We start from the raw sequence: 19,628 nt of genomic DNA, 5'->3' as shown, positions 1-19,628 counted from the left end.
TAGTGTTGTGTAGTTTTTTGGCCACCCCGCGCAGCTTGCGGGATCTTAGTTCCCCGACCAGGGATTGAACCCAGGCCACAGCAGTGAAAGTGCCAAGTCGGAACCACTGGCCGCCAGAGAATTCCCTCCATTTTTTTTTTTAAAAAAAGCATTAAACCTTATCAATATTTGATATATATGTCAACAGATTGTCCAGATTTATATACATAATATAATTTATTATATATAAAAACTTTATGTATAGTATAATTTTTAGTATGTATGTCATTGTATAATTTTATATATACTATAATATATAAATGTGTAATTTTTGAGTGCTTGCTAAACTTTTTTAATGATGGGATGTGCAGTCAAACAAGGATTTCAACTCACTATTTTTTTTTATTATTAATTAATTAATTTACCTTTTGGCTGTGTTGGGTCTTCGTTGCTGTGCGTGGGCTTTCTCTAATTGCGGTGAGCGAGGGCTACTCTTCATTGCAGTGCGTGGGCTTCTCATTCTCATGGCTTCTCCTATTGCAGAGCCCGGGCTCTAGGCACGCGGGCTTCAGTAGTTGTGGCACGTGGGCTCAGTAGTTGTGGCTCGCAGGCTCTAGAGCTCAGGCTCATTAGTTGTGGTGCACGGGCTTAGTTGCTCTGCGGCACGTGGGATCTTCCCGGGACAGGGCTCGAACCTGTGTCCCCTGCATTGGCAGGCGGATTCTGAACCACTGCACCACCAGGGAAGCCCCAACTCACTATATTTAACTGAAAAAGACATTAATAGAAGTCACAATGAAACTTCCTAACTAGACAGATAACCAGTTCCTAGATTTATGTTTTATCTAACATTTGATTATAACCAAGACCAGGTGGTAGAACATTGTGGTAGACCTCATTGCATTTAAACCATAATCTTTCAGGACCTGGCACATTTAAGAATAATAGATGTATATATGGCAGACTCTAAAGCACTTATTCCTTACTGTGCAGTAGTTATATTGAATGTCTAGATATAGAGGGCTAGATTTTTCTTGTTACTACCATTTCCATATTTAGCAGTAAGGGATTTGCTGTGTACCTCCTTTCCTTCCTTTATTCAGGTGGATATACTCGGTTGCAGGGGGGTCGTTGGAGTGATAGTAGAGCCCTCAGTTGTGTAGAACGTTTTGACACCTTTAGCCAGTACTGGACCACTGTGTCTTCACTTCATCAGGCTCGATGTGGACTGGGAGTAGCAGTTCTGGGAGGGATGGTCTACGCAATTGGAGGTAATAATGAAAATGTCTTATTTCCCTTATTAGTCTCTAGCTCTAAGTTGACTGCATTCTTATATGCCTTATATATATTGCTAGATACTATGGGGTATATGTAGATACAGTTGTGCTTAATAAATATTTATTGAATAAATGAATGAAAGAAAAAGGAAACACAAGATATTGAATATTTCATACCAGAGGGACACGGTAATTTATTACAAGGCAAATACTTAGGTTTGGTTTTAATGAAAAGTTGTTTATGAAAATGTGACGCCAAAATTTAGATCAACATTTGTGATAAAAATTTTTTTAATTCTGAGAGCTGCATTATGAATCATTTTAAATTAACCAAGTATCTGGGCAGTGGGATGTATAGAAACCATGTCAGCTAGACATTGGGATATATTTCTTGATTAAAATCACTGTGTTTTCTGAAGCTATTATTATAAATTCTAAAATGATTAATTAATAAAATTAAAAGGGGATTTGAATGTGGGAGAGAAATAATTATCAGAGAGGGATCTAAAGAGAAATAAATACTAACACCTTTGATATCAATATTTACTTCTGAATAATTTGTCTTTATAGCAACCAGCCTAGGTAGATCATCTCTAACCTTTACAGCCAATTTTTTTGCTTTATTTCTATGGGTCATTCTAAAATACTGAAAGCTGTACATCAAAAATCATATTATTATTTTCCAACTATGATACCGTCAGTTTAAAATGAGAGAGATATAGGGAATATATGATTTTTATCTTTTGGAGGGAACATAATCATCACTCAGAAACTGTTTATTAAATCAATAAATGTCATGGTGCATCTGAAAATCCTAACAAAGAAATTAGAGTTTTGAGCAATAACCATCTGTCAGTATAAAGACTGTAACTCTATATAATCTTTGGCTAGAAATCTAGTAGTTCTTTTTATGTACATTTCGGCAGTTGCATTGCGTGAACTCTCTCCTGTTTAACCTAGGGTCACAGTGTCCTTTGCGACACTTCCATATATACTTATCCCCTTTCCTGATACCACAGAAGTACAAATGGGAGCCCGTCAAAACTGCTATGACTTTACTAGCCATTATTAATACTATAAACATTACTATCTTAACATATTACTTAATATATAATTTTTAAATAAATGTTTGTTATCAAAGTAATTCAGATTTGCTGTAGAAAATTTGGTAAACCTGAAGCATATGAAAAAGAAAATAAAAATCACCCATACTATAATCATACCACCCAGAGATAATCACAGTCAATAGTTTATTTCCTTTTAGATACATTCATATCTGGGTTAATATTCTAAGTATTATATTTAAAAATTAAGATATAATTCACATATCATAAAATTCACCATTGAAGTGTACAGTTCAGTGGTTTTTAGTATATTCACAAAATTGTGCAACCATCACCACTAATTCCAGAACATTTTCACCACTGCAAAAAGCCACTGTTATCATTTAGGGAAATTTTTATGTGAGTGTAGGGAACTGTTTACTAGCCATGTTCCCAGACTCCAGGCAAGGGTCAACCTTACGAGCAAGCCTTTCTATCAATAGGCAGTTTTAGGCCTGATGGTGACTCTTTTCTGCACAGTAAGAGTTTTGTATACATTCAGGATTCTAGGCCCTCATAAGATTATATGTGCTGCAAATATATTTTCCTACTCCTCTGCTTCATCTTCTACTCTTTTTATGGTATCTTTTGATAAATGAATGTTTTTAATTTTAATGTAGCCAACTCTATTATTTTTTTCCCTTTATGGTTAGTATTTCTTATATCTTTTTAAAGAAATCCTTTGTCTACTCGAAAATCATGAGGATATATACCTTTATTGTTTTCTAAAATTTTATAGTTTTGCCATTTACATTTATGTCTATAATTCACCTGTAATTGAATTTTTACAGATAGTATTAGTAAGGAACCAGTTTCATTTTTTCCCCTCTATATATATAACCAATTCCCAGCGTTTTTGTTTCCCCACTGCTCTGTCATGCAAACTATGTCATATACCAAGTAATCATATATGTGTGGATCTGTTTCTAGAATTTCCTTTCTTTCCCACTGGTCTCTCTGTCTATTCCTATCTTAATTATTAAAGCTCTATTTTAAGTCTGATAGGCTTATTTAATAGGGCATTTTCTCTTTCCTTATTATTCTTTTTGGGAGTGCTTGGCTATTCTAGGTCTTTCATACTTCCATATAAAAGTTAGAATTAGTTCATCAAATCTGTTTTTAAAAATAATAATGTATGATTCCACTTATATGAGATACTTGGAGTAGTCAAAACCAAAAAGACAGAAAGTATAATGGTCGTTGCCAGGGGCTGGCGAAGGAGAGAATGGGGAATTATTGTTTAATGAGTATAGAGTTTCAGTTTTACAAGATGAAAAGGATTATGGGAATGGATGGTTGTGATGGCTGTACAACAATATGAATGTGTTTAACATCACTGAACTGTATTCTTAAAAATGGTTTACATGGTACATTTTATGTTATGTGTATTTAAATACAATAAAAAAGAAAGAAAGGGTTTTTTAAAAACTGGGATTTCGTTAAATCTATAAATCGTTTTGGGAATAATCATCTTTACACTGACACTTGTAACTCATCAACATGATACATCTCTTCATTTATTTAGATATTCCTTAATTTAAAACTTTATCAAATAAAATTTATAAATTATATCCATAAAGTTCTTATAAATCTTTGATTAGATTTACTCCTAGGTATAGTATATTTTAAAATTCTATTTTAAGTGATATTTTAAATGTTTTTTTATTTTCTATTTGTTGCTAGATAAGCATTGCATTAAAACTCAAATTCAAAAAATAATTAATTAATTAATTAATTGAAAAAACCCTCAAATTGTAGCAGAGCCAACTATCTAAACTATGAAAATATAGAAGTGTTAAAATGCAAATTGTATCCTCAAAAATTGGATTGTTTGGGTGGTAGAATTAGAAATAGATAATAGCCCACTTTGCTTCATTAAGTGGGCTTTAATAAATGACAGTGCTATGGATTCAAAATAACACTTGGTGGGCAAATAAATTTTAAAGAATAGTATAAAATTAGACATAATAATTGAATTTCTGACAACACAGAACACTGCTGAATATTGTATTGTGGTTCTAGGCTATTAATATTACTAAATCTTCTCATATGTGTCTCTTTTATTTAACTCAGGTGAAAAGGATTCAATGATTTTTGACTGTACTGAATGCTACGATCCAGTTACTAAACAGTGGACAACTGTAGCTTCAATGAATCACCCCCGCTGTGGCTTGGGAGTGTGTGTGTGTTATGGGGCTATCTATGCTTTGGGTAATTATACTCTCCAATTTAAGGATATCTAATATTATTTAAATTCTTAGTTAAATTCTGCTTACTTTAGAAATTTTCCTTCCCTCCCATAAGAAACTTGTGTCTTTTTAGCTTTAAAAGTTCTTATTCTCAAAATTATATTACTTGGGAGATATTGTCAAGTATGGAATTCTTAGAAGGAGATGGACATAAAATATAGATGAGATGTCTAGGGGAGCATTTTAGCTGACTAGTTAAATTTCATGGTTAGGATAACCATTCTGAATACACAGACATTGTTTCAAAAAGTTGTTTTGCCAAGTACCATATTTCCTATGCAATAGATTGAAGTTTTTGGTTTTGTTTTGCTTTATTTTTTAAAAATCTCTTGTGAGGGCTTCCCTGGTGGCGCAGTGGTTAAGAACCCTCCTGCCAATGCAGGGGACACGGGTTCGAGCCCTGGTCCGGGAAGATCCCACATGCCGCAGAGCAACTAAGCCTGTGCACCACAACTACTGAGCCCACGTGCCACAACTACTGAAGCCTGTGCACCTAGAGGCCATGCTCCACAAGAGAAGCCACTGCAATGAGAAATCCGTGTACCGCAATGAAGAGTAGCCCCTGCTCACTGCAACTAGAGAAAGCCCACGCACAGCAACAAAGACCCAACGCAGCCAAAAATTTAAAAAAAAAAAAAATCTCTTGTGAAACCTAGGCAGGGAGTTAAAAGACCCAAGTTCTACTTGCAATCAAAGTCTAACTTTTCATGTGATCTTGGACAGATAACCTCTCTGGTCCATATGAGAATCATCCATAATATAAAGTTGTCAGATTAGATGTTTTCTAAGGTGTTTTTCTTTTTAAGTATTTATTTATTTATTTGGCTACATCGGGTCTTAGTTGCGGCACGCGGGACCTTCGCTGCGGCATGCGGCATCTTTTCGTTGCGGTGCGCGGGCTCTTCCGTTAGTCCGGCCGTCTTCTCTCTACCTATAGCGCGCGGGCTCTAGAGCACACGGGCTTAGTTGCCCCTCGGCATGTGGGATCTTAGTTCCCCGACCAGGGATCGAACCAGCATCCCCTGCATTAGAAGGCGGATACTTAACCACTGGACCGCCAGGGAGGTCCCTCTAAGGTGTTTTTCATAAATAAAATTCCTTTATTCCAAAAATAATATTTTTCTGTTTGGTTTCAGGTGGTTGGGTTGGAGCTGAGATAGGGAACACCATTGAACGATTTGATCCCGATGAAAATAAATGGGAAGTAGTTGGCAACATGGCTATGTCACGCTACTACTTTGGGTGTTGTGAAATGCAAGGTAATTGCTTTATAAAATATTTTTCCTGAAAATATATATTTTTTAAAAACTGTTTGAGCTTGAGGCTTTATTTTCACAAAAGTATATTTTATGTCTGTTAGTTTTGAATAATTGACACTGTGGAAATTCTGCTTCTAATCTCTTATATTTTTAAACCTCTTATATCTTTATTTCTGTATTGCCAAAATAATCATTTTTTTCCCAAAATAAACAAAGCTAGAATTAAGAATTCCAGATGGGCAAAAATACCTAATTAGCAAAATAAGCATTTGAACTGTCATCCATTATTGTTATTTTCTCTCCCTTGTAGGCCTTAGTATGTATTTCTAAGTAGGGAGAGATTATCAAAAACCATCTTCATAGTGTCATAGGCTTCTTCAGTGTTTTTTTATAGAGTACATTGTGATTCAGTACACACACAATGCTATCACAGATTTGAAAAATGTTGTACTACATATTAAAGTGGTATACAGATATTATTTTAATTGTAATTGTCTATTATACACTGAGAGGTAATTAATAAGCACTCTCAAATAGAACCTGATTCTCTGTCCAGAATTGGAGAACAGATTTACATGTACCTGTAGAGTAGGAAGCAGTCTGCCCATTGTTATGTGACAATTCAGCCTGCTGTGTTCCCAGCTGAAATTCTTTCTGCCTTCTGAGTACCTTCTCAGATTTCTGCTAGCAGCTAAATGCTCAAATTACATGGTGCAGACTATGTTCTATTGTTTAATATTATAGTGTTCTCTAATTGTTTATTTATTATTTTTATCTTCCCATCTAAAATCATAGAGCTAGAGAGGCATCTTGGAGATTCTCTATTTCAACCGCTTTATTTTTAGATGAGGAAGCTGAAGATCAGGAGGCTGTGAGTTGTCTTTTCTCATAGTTGGTTACTAGCAAAGCTGGAGCTAGAACCCAAGTTTACTAACATGTAGCTCATGTTTCTTAAAATGCCATTCCTTGGGACTTCCCTGGTGGTCCAGTGGTTAAGACTCTGCACTCCCAATGCAGGGGGCATGGGTTCGATCCCTGGTCAGGGAACTAGATTCCGCATGCTGAAACTAAAGATCCCGCATGCTGCAACTAAAGATCCCGCATGCCACAACAAAGATCCCACACGCGGCAACAAAGATCCTGTGTGCCGCAAGTAAGACCCTGTGCAGCCAAATAAATAAATTTTTTAAGAATGCCATTCCTTATAACTTCTCACTTTAGACCTCTAGGAACAACAGTAGACACTCAAAAAAAATAATTGTTGATTGTCAGAACCATTATTTTAAAGTTAAATTTAATAAGGAACTCTGTGAATTACAGTCTACTGTACAGTATCTGATACCTTAATCTAGCCATAAACTATTCTAATTTAAATTCATTTTATGTCCATCTGAGCAACCGTTAGGTTGTCACCAACAGGGTCATGTCATTCCCAGTTTAAGCATATGACAGTTTTTAAGGGGGAACAAATCCTTCTCCCCATCCTTTTTTACCTATATGTGGTAGCAGTGGATCTGGAACTTGAGATCATTAAGCAAACAATAAGATCGGAAATCCTTGTCTGACAAATTGTTCTGTTATAGCATCATTAAATTCTTTGAAAATTCAGTGCCACTTTAAATTCATACCCCTAATTCTTTGTAACATGCTTAAATGAGAGCTGTGATAAACTAGACAGAAGTCAATTTTCTCTCTTGAAAGAATATTGTAAGCCCTGCATTAAGTATAATATCAGATAGCAAACTTAAATCACAATTATTACTTTTTATAATTATTTGTATCCTATTTTCTATAGCATCTGAGCAAAAATATTCCATTTCCAGGTTTAATTTATGTGATTGGGGGCATCAGCAATGAAGGAATAGAGCTTCGTTCTTTTGAAGTTTATGATCCACTTTCCAAGCGTTGGTCTCCACTTCCTCCAATGGGAACCAGAAGAGCATATCTCGGGGTGGCTGCACTCGATGACTGCATCTATTCTATTGGAGGGTGGAATGAGACACAAGATGCTCTTCACACTGTAGAAAAATATTCCTTTGAAGAGGTAGGTTGGATGATTTCAATTGTTTAGTGTCCTGTTACTCTTTTAATGTCTGTAAGATCTGTAGTGCTGTGTATTCTTTCATTCATTATATTATTTATAGGTTTTTTCCCTCTTTTTTTTTCTTTTCAAAGAATCAACTTTTGGTGTCATTGATTTTTTTCTATTGATTGTCCACCTCCTATTTCATTGATTTCTGTTACTATTACTATTTCTTTCCTTTCTTCTATTTGTTTTGGGTTCAATTTGCTCTTCTTTTTCTAGATTCTTAAAGTAGAAACTCAGATGATTGATTTTTAGAACTTTCTTTTTCTAGAATATAAATCTTTAAAGCTATAAATTGTTTTCAAGCACTGCTTTAACTGCATCCCACACATTTTGATATATTGTATTTTAGTTAGCATTTACCTCAAAATAGCTTCTAATTTCCCTGGTAATTTCTTCTTTGACCAATGAGTTGTTACAAGTATTTTATTTAATTTCCAAATATTTGGGGATTCTCTAGATATCTTTATGTTATTGCTTTAATATAATTCTACTGTGATCAAAGAGCATATTTTATGTGATTTCTGTCTTGGTAAATGTTTCACGTGCACCTGAAAAGAACTTGTATTCTGCTGTTGTTGAGAATAGTGTTCTATAAATGTCAGTTAGGCCAAGTTGGTTAGCATTCAGGTCTTCTCTAGTCTTTCTTTTTCTTTTTTGGCCACATGGTGAGGCTTGTGGGATCTTAGTTCCCTGACCAGGGATCGAACCCATGCACCCTGCAATGGAAGTGCAGAGTCCTAACCACTGGACTACCAGGGAATTCTCTTCCCTAGTTTTTCTAATTTGTTCAATTGTTTTGTCAATTACTAAGGAAGAAGTGTTGAAATCTCTGTCTGTAATTATGAATTTGCCTGTTTCTCCTTTCATTCCCGTCAGGTTTTGCTTCACATATTTTGAATCTGTTATTAAATGTGTATACATTGATTATTATATCTTCTTGATGAATTGATCTTTTTATAGCCATGAAATGTTTTTCTTTATCTCTGGCAGTATTCTTTGCTCTGAAGTCTATTTTGTCTGATAGTAAGGTAGCCAAGCTATCTTTTGATTAGTATTTGCATTGTATATCTTTTTCTTTCTTTCTACTTTAAATCTATGTCTTTAAAAATTACATCTCTTGTAAGATAACACATAGTTGAGGTCTGTTTTTTCCTACAATTTGACAATCTCTGACTTTCAAATGGGGTCTTTAGAATTTTTACTATTTATATATAATGTAATTATAGATACAGTTGGTTTTTAGACTCTTATTTTGCTGTTTTTCTATTTACACAATCCATCCTTGTTTTTTCCTCTTTTCTGTCTTTTTTTTTGGCCGCACCACACGGCATGTTGGGATCTTAGTTCCCCAAGCAGGGATTGAACCCATGTCCCCTGCAGTGGAAGCACAGAGTCTTAACCACTGGACAACCAGAGAAGTCCCCTTTTCTGTCTTTATATTGTTATTGTTTTAGTATTCCATTTTATTTCTTTTGTCCAATTAACTATATCTCTTCACCCTTTTTCTTAGTGGTTGCTTTTGGGTTTGCATTATATATAATAGGTATTTTAATGCATTACATCTACATTCAAATAATATCATACCAGTTCACTTTTTTTTTTTTACATCTTTATTGGATTATAATTGCTTTACAGTGTTGTGTTAGCTTCTGCTGTACAACAAAGTGAATCAGCTATATGTATACATATATCCCCTCCCTCTTGAGCCTTCCTCCCACCCTCCCCATCCCACCCCTCTAGGTCATCACATAGCACCAAGCTGATCTCCCTGTGCTATACAGCAGATTCCCACTATCTATTTTACAGTTGGTAGTGTATATGTGTCAATGCTACTCTCTCAATTCGTCCCAGCTTCCCCTTCCCACCCTGTGTCCACAAGTCCGTTCTCTACATCTGCGTATCTATTCCTGCACTGCCACTAGGTTCATCAGTACCATTTTTCTAGGTTCCATATGTATGTGTTAGCATATGGTATTTTTCTCTTTCTGATTTACTTCACTCTGTATGACAGACTCTAGTTCCATCCACCTCACTACAAATGACTCAATTTTGTTCCTTTTTATGGCTGAGTGGTATTCCATTGTATATATGTACCACATCTTCTTTATCCAGTCATCTGTCAATGGATATTTAGGTTGCTTTCATGTCATGGCCATTGTAAATAGTGCTGCAGTGAACACTGTGGTACATGTATCTTTTTGAATTATGGTTTTCTCAGGGTATATGCCCAGTAGTGGGATTGCTGGGTCGTATGGTAGTTCTATTTTTAGTTTTTTAAGGAACCTCCATACTGTTCTCCATAGTGGCTGTATCAATTTACATTCCCACCAACAGTGCAAGAGGGTCCCTTTTCCCCACACCCTCTCCAGCATTTATTGTTTGTAGGTTTTTTGATGATGGGCGTTCTGACTGGTGTGAGGTGATACCTCATTGTGGTTTTGATCTGCATTTCTCTGATTTACCACTTCACTTTTTTTTTTTTAAAGAATTTTTATGTATGTATGTATGTATTTATTTATTTATTTATTTATTTTGGCTGCATTGGGTCTTCGTTACTGCACATGGGCTTTCTCTAGTTGCAGTGAGCAGGGGCTACTCTTTGTTGCGGTGCGCGGGCTTCTCATTGTGGTGGCTTCTCTTGTTGCGAAGCACAGGCTCTAGGTGCGCGGGCTTCAGTAGTTGTCATAAAGACGCAGACGTAGAGAATGGACTTGAGGACTCCGGTGGGGAAGGGGAAGCGGGGACAAAGTGAGAGAGTATCATTGACATATATACACTACCAAATGTAAAATGGATGGCTAGTGGGAAGCTGCAGCATAGCACAGGGAGATCAGCTCGATGCTTTGTGATGACCTAGAGGGTTGGGATAGAGAGGGTGGGAGGGAGGCACAAGAGGGAGGGGATATGGAGATATATGTATACATATAGCTGATTCACTTTGTTGTACGGCAGAAAATAACACAACATTGTAAAGCAATTATACTCCAATAAAGATATAAAAAAAACCAACTAGAATATCATCCAGTCTTGTGTGAGCTCTGAGAATTGTTAAGCTTACAACTCCTCTAAAGGAAAACTGTTTCTTTGCTCACAATATTTTGACACCAAATGTGTGGGTTTTCCACACCAAGCTCTTCTCCAATTCTCTGTGGACACCACCAACTGAGTGTCCTACAAGTCAGTTCAGTTCTGACACTAACTGTCCCACAGGTTAAGGGCTCAGTTCCACAAGACTGCCCCTCACTTTAGACACCAGTCCTCAGGTTAACCACTGACTTGTTTACAAATTAAGGGTTCCCATGATCCCTTCCTCAGGTTCAATAATTCACCATAATGGCTCACAGAACTCAGGGAAACACTTTACTTAACTATTACCAGTTTATTATAAAGGATATTATATATTATTATAAATATAGAATAATAGAATATAATATAGAATATAATAGAATATATAATTTTTATATTCTATATTATTATAAAGGATACAAATGAATAGCCAGATGAAGAGGTACATACGGCAAGATCCAGAAGGGTCTTGATTACAGGTTTCTGCCCCGGTGAAGTTTGGGGTATCACTTTCCTGGCATGTGGGATGTGGTCATCAAACCAGAAGTTCTTCAAACCCCATAGTTTAGGGATTTTTATGGAGGCTTCATCACATAGGCATGATCAATTATTATTTCAACCTCCAGCCCCTCTCTCCTCCCTGGATGATAGGGTATGGACTGAACATTCCAAGCTTCTAATCTGGGCTTGATCTTTCTGGTAAAAGGCTCCCATCCTGAGGTTATACAGGATCCTACCAAGAGTTGCCTTATTAAGGAGGAGACATTCCTATCACCCAGGAAATTCCAAGGGATTTAGGAGCTCTGTGTCAAGAACTGGAGTCAGAGACCAAATATATGTCTAACTATGTCACATCCTCCTATTAGTTGTTTTTTGACTGTTCTCATAGGGTCTCATTTTATTTTCTTTTTTTTCCACTTTAAAAAGAATTTTTTTAACTTTTTCTTTGTTGTTTTTATTTTTATTTTTTATTATTTTTATTTTCTTTCATAGAGTCTCATTTTATGCATGCATAGTTTAGGGGTATTCAGCCAGACTCAGGGGAACCTATATCCTCTAGCACTCTTCCTTGCAAATCTCAACTGCATCATCCTCTCTAAACTCTGATTTCTGTCTCCTAGATCAGCTGACTGTCATACTCTGCTTGGGATTCCCTTCCCTGTACTGCTATTCACAAAGCCCTCCAGGCAGAAAGCCTGGACAACCATGGAGCTCACCTTGTTTGTTTCTTTTTCTGAATCACAGTTTTTCATTGCCTGTTGTCCATTGTCTGAGAACTTTATTTCATATAGTTTGTTGAGTTTTCTAGGTCTTTATGGCAGGAGGGCAAGTTTGGTAACAATTACTCTATCATGACTGAAAGTAGAAATCCATTCTGTTTCCGTCCTTTTAACATGATTCCATCATTCACTGAGCATTTCTTTACTATCTGGCATAATAAAATATTTCAAGTACAAGAAAGCTTATACTTCTCTGATCTGGCCCTGGAATCAGTCATTTCTCCAAGAAGCATTAGTTCCTCTTAGTGAAGGACAGTATTTAGAAACCAAGATTAGGCAGAGTACTCATTGCTACTGGGGTATTGCTACTTCTATGCATTCTCAGTAAACAGCTAAACATAAACAGTAAACAGTAAATGTATATATGTGTGTATATGTATTCACACACATATTTATTTATAAGTATTTCTATATCTGTGCGTATATGTTATAAAACCATGAATTCACAATGATAGCACCAATTCCAGTATACCTCAGATTCTTTCAGGCCTTCGCCATTCCCATGTTTGTAAATACCTTCTCTATCAGTTAAAAACTTGGCTCCTGGTATTCTCTATTTACTTATTTGTTCAATGAAACAAATCTACCTACCATACTAGCTGTCTTTTCCACCTGCCACCTCTGCATATTACCCATCTTATCATTGCCCATATGAGCGCCCCATTATTCTCTCATGCCCTCAGTTACTAGGTTGATGCAATTATGCTAGGAAAAGAAGAGAAAGTAGGTTGTATCTTCATTGAGTCACTGTTCTACCATGCATTTGTTTATTAGTCCATTTATTCATTCACAAATACTTACAGACCTGGGGAAACAAAGGCAAACTAAATATATAAGGCCCCAGCTCTCAAGAAGCCTACATTCTAGTGGGGAATATAGAGAAATAAATAGACAAACAATTGCATTACAGCTTATTAAGTGCTGGGATAATGGAAGTACAAGGTGTGTTATGCCATAGACTTATAGGTTAGACAAATTTTTTCTAAATTAATTGCCATGGAATACTATTTTTTTGCATTGTTAATAGGAATTTGGTAACACAAGTTGCCCTGGTCAATTATACTTAGGGAAAGTTGGATTAAACAAAGTTGAATAAGTTTCTTACAGGACTTCTTTACACAATTTATTAAATAATGTACTTCATGAATCTTTATGCTAAGTCTCTCAAATTTAATTGACCACACAACCCTTGCTTTTGTTTGTGAAACATCTTGGGGGAGAAAAGTGTTTCAGGGAACATATTTTATGAAATATGGATTAGTGTTATTTGAATTTTATGGTTCTTAAACTAGTTTTAGTTATTAAAACCTTCAAAACCTAAAGGTTTTTAAATTTACTTTTTTCTCTTTTTAAGTAGAAAGGATTTTTATTTTTATATTTTTTTTATTGAAATATAATTCACAAACCAAACACTTGAGTTGTTTCAGTGTTTTGGCTATTATGAACAGTGCTGCTATGAACATTTGTGTACATGTTTTTTTTGTGGACTGAATGTTTTCATTTCTCTTGGGTATACACCTAGGAGTGGAATTGCTAGGTCATATGGTAACTCTATGTTTAACCTTTTGGGGGACTGCCAGGTTGTTTTCTAAAGTGGCTATACCATTTTACATAACCACAAGCAGTATATGAGGGTTCTAATTTCTCTACATCTAATGCTTATTATTTATCTTTTTTATTATATCTGACCTAGTAGGTGTGGATTGGTATCTCATTGTGGTTTTGACTTGTACTTTCCTGATGGTTAATTAGGTTGAGCATCTTTTATGTGCTTATTGGTCATTTATCCTTCTTTGAAGAAAAATCTGTTCTAATTTTGTCCATTTTAAAATGGATTATTTGTCTTTTTATTACTGAGATATGAGTTCTTTATATATTCTAGATGCAAGTCCTTTGCCAGATATATGACTTGCAAAATTGTTTTCCCATCCTATGGTTTTCTCATTTTCTTGATGGTATTCTTAGAAGCACAAAAGTTTTTAATTTTAATGTCCAATTTATTTTTTTCACTTGTTGCTTGTGCTTTTGGTGTTATAACTAAGAAACCATTGCTTAATTCAAGATCATGAAGATTTATGCCTACTCTTTTTTTAAAGTTTTACAGTTATATTTAGGTCTTTAATTAATTTTTGAGTTAATTTTTGTATATGGTGTGAGGAAGAGGTCCACCTTCATTCTTTTGCATGTGGTAACCAGTTGTCCCAGCACCATTTGTTGAAAAGACTCTTTTCCGTTTGATTGTCTTGGTATCTTTGTTGAAAATCAGTTGACCATAAATGTGAGGATTTATTTCTGGACTCTTAATTCTATTCATTTATCTATATGTTTATCCTTATGCCAGTACCACACTGTCTTAGTTACTGTAGCTCTGTGGTTTGAAATCAGAAATTGTGAGTCCTCCAACTTGGAATTTCTTTTTAAAAGTTGGTTTGGCTGTTCTGGGTCCCTTGAATTCCATATGAATTTTAGGATCAGCTTGTCAGTTTCTACCAAGAAGCCAGCAGGGTTTTGATAGGGATTACATTGAATCTGAGGTCAATCTGGGGAGTATTGCCATCTTAACAATATTAGGTCTTTTCATCTTGAACATGGGATGTCTTTCCATTTATTTAGGTCTTCAATTTGTTTCAACACTGTTTTATAGTTTTCAGTATCTTGCATTTTGTTGGTTAAACTTATTCCTAAATATTTTATTATGTTTGATGCTATTGTAAATTGAATTTTCTTAACTTCATGTTCAGCTTTTTTCATTCCTAGTATATAATAATTTGATCGATTTTTGTGTATTCATCTTATATCCTGAAACCTTGCAGCACTTGTACTCTAATATGTTTTTGTGGATTCCTTAGCATTTTCTATGTATAAGATCATGTCATCTATAATTAGAGATCATTTTATTTTTTCCTTTCCAATCTGGATGGCTTTTATTTCATTTTATTTTCTAATTGCCCTGGCTAGACCCTCCAGTATAATCTTGAATAGAAATGGCAAAAGTAGAATTTTTGTTTTGTTGTAAAGCATAATTTTGATTATCATGTGTGACAAGTTTCAAACTTTGGTGATATTTCAGTTTCCTTTCACTTTCTAAGTGGTCTCTATTATATGGGGGGAATAGAGAAAGTGAACTTTCTGAGGGTGCTTTCTCTTGCTAATGTTTCTATATGGCTAGAAATGAATAGATTTTCATTCCAAAGTTAAGTGCTTATCAGTAATGTTACCTTGGTTTTTCATGCATAAATCTGAAGTGTTATTGTTATTTACTGTCTACTAAAGTCCTACATTATAGATTCAAACCCTAAAGATAATGTAAAACATGTTTCTGGTTTTACAGAGTTTATTTTGAGGGGACTCAAAATAAAAAGGAAATTGTAGTTAATACACTGATAGAAATGAAAGAGAAACATTACTGAATGAGCCCCATGATTCCCTTACTCTTCTTGTCCAGAGCCATTTTTGTAGGGGAGCAAAGGTTAGCTCTCCCTAATGATAAACATAAACCGAACATCCTGATTTATCTTAACCAGCTATAGGTATTTTTGTGAATATATCTATCTTTTAAAATGAGTATTTTCTCAGCTGTGAAAACTTTGTGATGTATTCTATAATTTCATATAATCAAATAGCCTTCAAGTTTAATATGGTCCTTCAATTTCAAAGGATTGTCCCTGGTGTTAGTATTTCAGAATTTCATTTAAGTTCAGATCAGTATCTGTAATGTGCTGGTTCTATACTGGGTACCGGGATGTGAAGCTCATTAAGTTGCTCTCCTCAAAAAGTTCACTCTCTAGCACTGATGAATAATCTTTTTTCACCTTTTATGACTTTATAAACTTTGTTCATCATATGCTTTATTTTCAGATTCTTTTTTTTTAATCTGGAAACTTTTTCTTTTCTCTCTTGATTATTTCTCAGGACCTTTATTAGCTTTCCTGTTTTCTGGGTATAGACATTTTCCCTGGAGTAAGACTTTACAGTCATTTTGGATATAGCAGCTTATTGAAATTTCTTCAGTGAATAATGTATACCAGGAGTTAGCAAACTTTCTATTAAAAGGTCGGATAGTAAACATTTTAGGCCTTGTGGACCACATACAATCTCTTCTTTTGCCATATTGTTTTTTTTTAATAAACTTTTTAAAAAATATTTATTTATTTATTTATTTATTTATTTGGCTGCTTTGGGTCTTAGTTGTGGCACGTGGGATCTTCGTTGCTACATGCAAGATCTTTAGTTGCAGCATGCGGGATCTTTAGTTGCGGCATGCAGGTTCTTTAGTTGTGGCACACGGGATTTTAGTTGCAGCATGCGAACTCTTAGTTGCGGCATGTAGGATCTAGTTCCCTGACCAGGGATCAAACCCGGGCCCCCTGCATTGGGAGCACGGAGTCTTAGCCACTGGACCACCAGAGAAGTCCCTTAAATAACCTTTTAATATGGAAAGATCATTCTTAGTTTGTAGGCTTACAAAAATAGGCCCTAGTTTCCAATCCCTGATCTGTACTACCTTTCTGAAAATATGTTTTGCAAATCACTAACTGCACTAGATGGTCCTTGAAAAAAGGAATCCATGTTCAAATAAATTTGGCCAGTGTTGTTTACTGTATTGTTCTCTTGGAGATTTATAAGACCTATTATATTAAAGATCTTAAAAAGTCCTTCCAGACTTCCCTGGTAAATTTCTAGATTATCTCCTGGTGACCATAATTTATAATTAGTCACAGATATATTTTTCATTACTTTCCTCTAAATTCACTAGTCTACACCTACTAAAAACTTCAATTTAAAATGTTCTGTATACTTATATGACTGGATTGTGAGTTTGAAATTTAAACATGTAAAAAGAACCAGAGGGACTTCCGTGGTGGTCCAGTGGGTAAGACTCAGTACTCCCAATGCAGGGGGCCCAGGTTCCATCCCTGGTCGGGGAACTAGATCCCACATGCATGCCGCAACTAAGAGTTCGCATGCCGCAACTAAAAGATCTCGAGTGCTGCAACGAAGATCCCTGCGTGCCGAAATTAAGACCCGGCACAGCCTAAATAAATAAATAAATAAAAATGAATATTAAAAGAATAAATTAAAATTTTAAAAAAGAACCAGAGTATCTAATTTCTCAGCACTTTTCTTTGTTACCATGTTATGGCACTGCTAACTTCTTTTTTTCTCTTATCCAGGAAAAGTGGGTTGAAGTTGCTTCAATGAAAGTGCCTAGAGCAGGCATGTGTGTTGTGGCAGTCAACGGGCTTCTGTATGTTTCCGGAGGTCGATCTTCCAGCCACGATTTCTTGGCCCCAGGTACCTTGGACTCAGTTGAAGTTTATAACCCTCATTCAGATACATGGACAGAAATTGGTAACATGATCACCAGTCGTTGTGAAGGAGGTGTTGCTGTACTATGAAATAGAAAGCGTAAGAGAGCAGAGGAAACATTTTGAAAATACAGGATCTCACCTTTTGCAAATCACACTTGTGTTTGGTGATAGGACCCTTTTATCTGTTGAGTTTTCTGTGAATTTGGTAGATAAATGAGTAAAAAATGATTTTTTTAAAAGAATTTGAGTGAGAAGCGATATGGAATATATCCTAAATCAATAAAGAGTTCACACAAATTTGCCAAGCTTACCAGTAGATATGCTGTTTATGCTCTAGAATTGTCCAATTGGGAGTAGAGTCCTATTTGTAAAAATGATTTGCTAGAAGCTTCTTGGCAAATAGTCCCTTTAGCTGCTTCTCCAGTGCAGTTAAGCTGTAACATGACCATTATGTGATTTAAGAATATCAATGAGACAGTTTAAAGGTATCTATACATTCATGATTCAATCCAGAGTGCAATTTTCCATGGCCATAGTTTACCCTACAGAGAAAAGCCAATGAAGCAACTTCCTACTTTTATTTTATTCCAGGAGTTTTCACTAGTCCCAAACTTTTTATTAACAGCAGGAAAACTGGGAGGGACATGTGGGAAATATCTAGCTATTTATATATATAAATTTTCACCTGTTGATAACAGCATAAAAAAAGCTTTTGCTCGCTTATGGTTTTGTCTTGATGCTGGAATGCAGGTGAGGAATTAATAGGAGGTTCTTAGTGACAGTCCTTTATTGCAATATGATGATGTAATGGGTGATAGAGCCCAGCAGGTTGAATGCACCTTTTTCTAAATAGTCACCAAAAATACGTTTAGCTTTGGGAAGAGGGAATTTATTAGATTATCAAGCTTTGTAAAGCATACTCACACTTGGGCAAGCCTAAATATGAGCTTAGTACAAAGCTACTGCCTGGCTTGGAGAAGATGGAATTGTAGGTACCTGTAAAACTTTTTACAGACACTAACTCGTAAGTGTACGCTGAAAGGCCTCTAACCCAAAACTGCTTCTCAAAACTTCTCATTTTCCCTGAGAAGCATTCTAAAGAATTGTTTTCTGTCCATTTCTGAGACGAAGATCCTTTGTGTACATGATCATCACTTTTAAATTATTTCTACTAGTCAGTTGGAGCCATATATATTAAAGGTCTTATACATTTAGGTTTACCTAGCTGTTCCAGGATTTGATTTGTATATCCCTGATTTTCCGTTTTCTGTACAAAAGTCCTCCAGTATATTATAGGCATTAGTGGCTTATTTAGATAGAAAACCTTTGGTAAGCATTAAAGACTCAGGCAGCACTCACATCCAAAATATTTGGATAGACTCACAAAGATACTTTCCTTCATAACTTAACCATATGCATATATTAAGAAAAGCTTACGTAGTGCAGACAGAAAGCTCTGTGTCCCATTCTTTGGGGTACCCTGAAAGTCTGAAGGGTCACAGATGCCTGGCTGGGATCTGTAAAATGTCAAGAAATGAAGTATCAAGATAATATGTAAACTATTTAAGCTGTAACTCATGTGCCTTTAATATTTCTAGTTAAAGAGAATCTGCATTGTTTCAAGAGATTTACGAATTTTCCTATCATTTAATTTTCATTATTGCCTGATGCCAACCTAAAATGGCACTATGAAGGGAGGCATTTTGTACTGCTGTGGCAGAAATGTAGTCCACACAATCAGTGTTTGGGCTTAATAGGTCCAGACGATGCCTGAAAATAAGTAACTATAAATATGCTTATTTCCTAGGTAATGACAGATTGTTTTAAAAAGAATGTACTAATAAAGTATCTTGATTTCTTTGCTTTTTCTTGTATTACTAATTAATTTAGTTTATTAGCAGCATTCCTGGATTATCAAAGTGTAGTAGGATTGCCCATGATTTTTAGTGTTTCAACTTTAGGGACTTGCACATTTAGTTTTACATATAAGTCTGTTTTCTGAGCAACTGTTAAT

General features: G+C 35.4%; 1 protein-coding gene across 1 annotated transcript in view; it reads left to right on the top strand.

The window, feature by feature from the left end:
- The window catches only part of IPP (intracisternal A particle-promoted polypeptide), a 35,637-nt gene extending 16,190 nt beyond the window's left edge, over nucleotides 1–19,447 (top strand). Inside the window, exons 5-9 of the mRNA XM_068539791.1 lie at nucleotides 1,083–1,250; nucleotides 4,433–4,570; nucleotides 5,745–5,867; nucleotides 7,691–7,911; nucleotides 17,477–19,447. Of these exons, the coding sequence (XP_068395892.1) occupies nucleotides 1,083–1,250; nucleotides 4,433–4,570; nucleotides 5,745–5,867; nucleotides 7,691–7,911; nucleotides 17,477–17,701 (875 nt within the window). The 3' untranslated portion in view covers nucleotides 17,702–19,447. The remainder of the gene's footprint in view (nucleotides 1–1,082; nucleotides 1,251–4,432; nucleotides 4,571–5,744; nucleotides 5,868–7,690; nucleotides 7,912–17,476) is intronic.
- The last annotated feature ends 181 nt before the right edge of the window (nucleotides 19,448–19,628 follow it).

This window comes from Eschrichtius robustus, chromosome 3, assembly GCF_028021215.1.
Source record: "Eschrichtius robustus isolate mEscRob2 chromosome 3, mEscRob2.pri, whole genome shotgun sequence".
Taxonomy (NCBI): domain Eukaryota; kingdom Metazoa; phylum Chordata; class Mammalia; order Artiodactyla; family Eschrichtiidae; genus Eschrichtius; species Eschrichtius robustus.
This window is presented reverse-complemented; position numbering and strand designations above follow the sequence as displayed.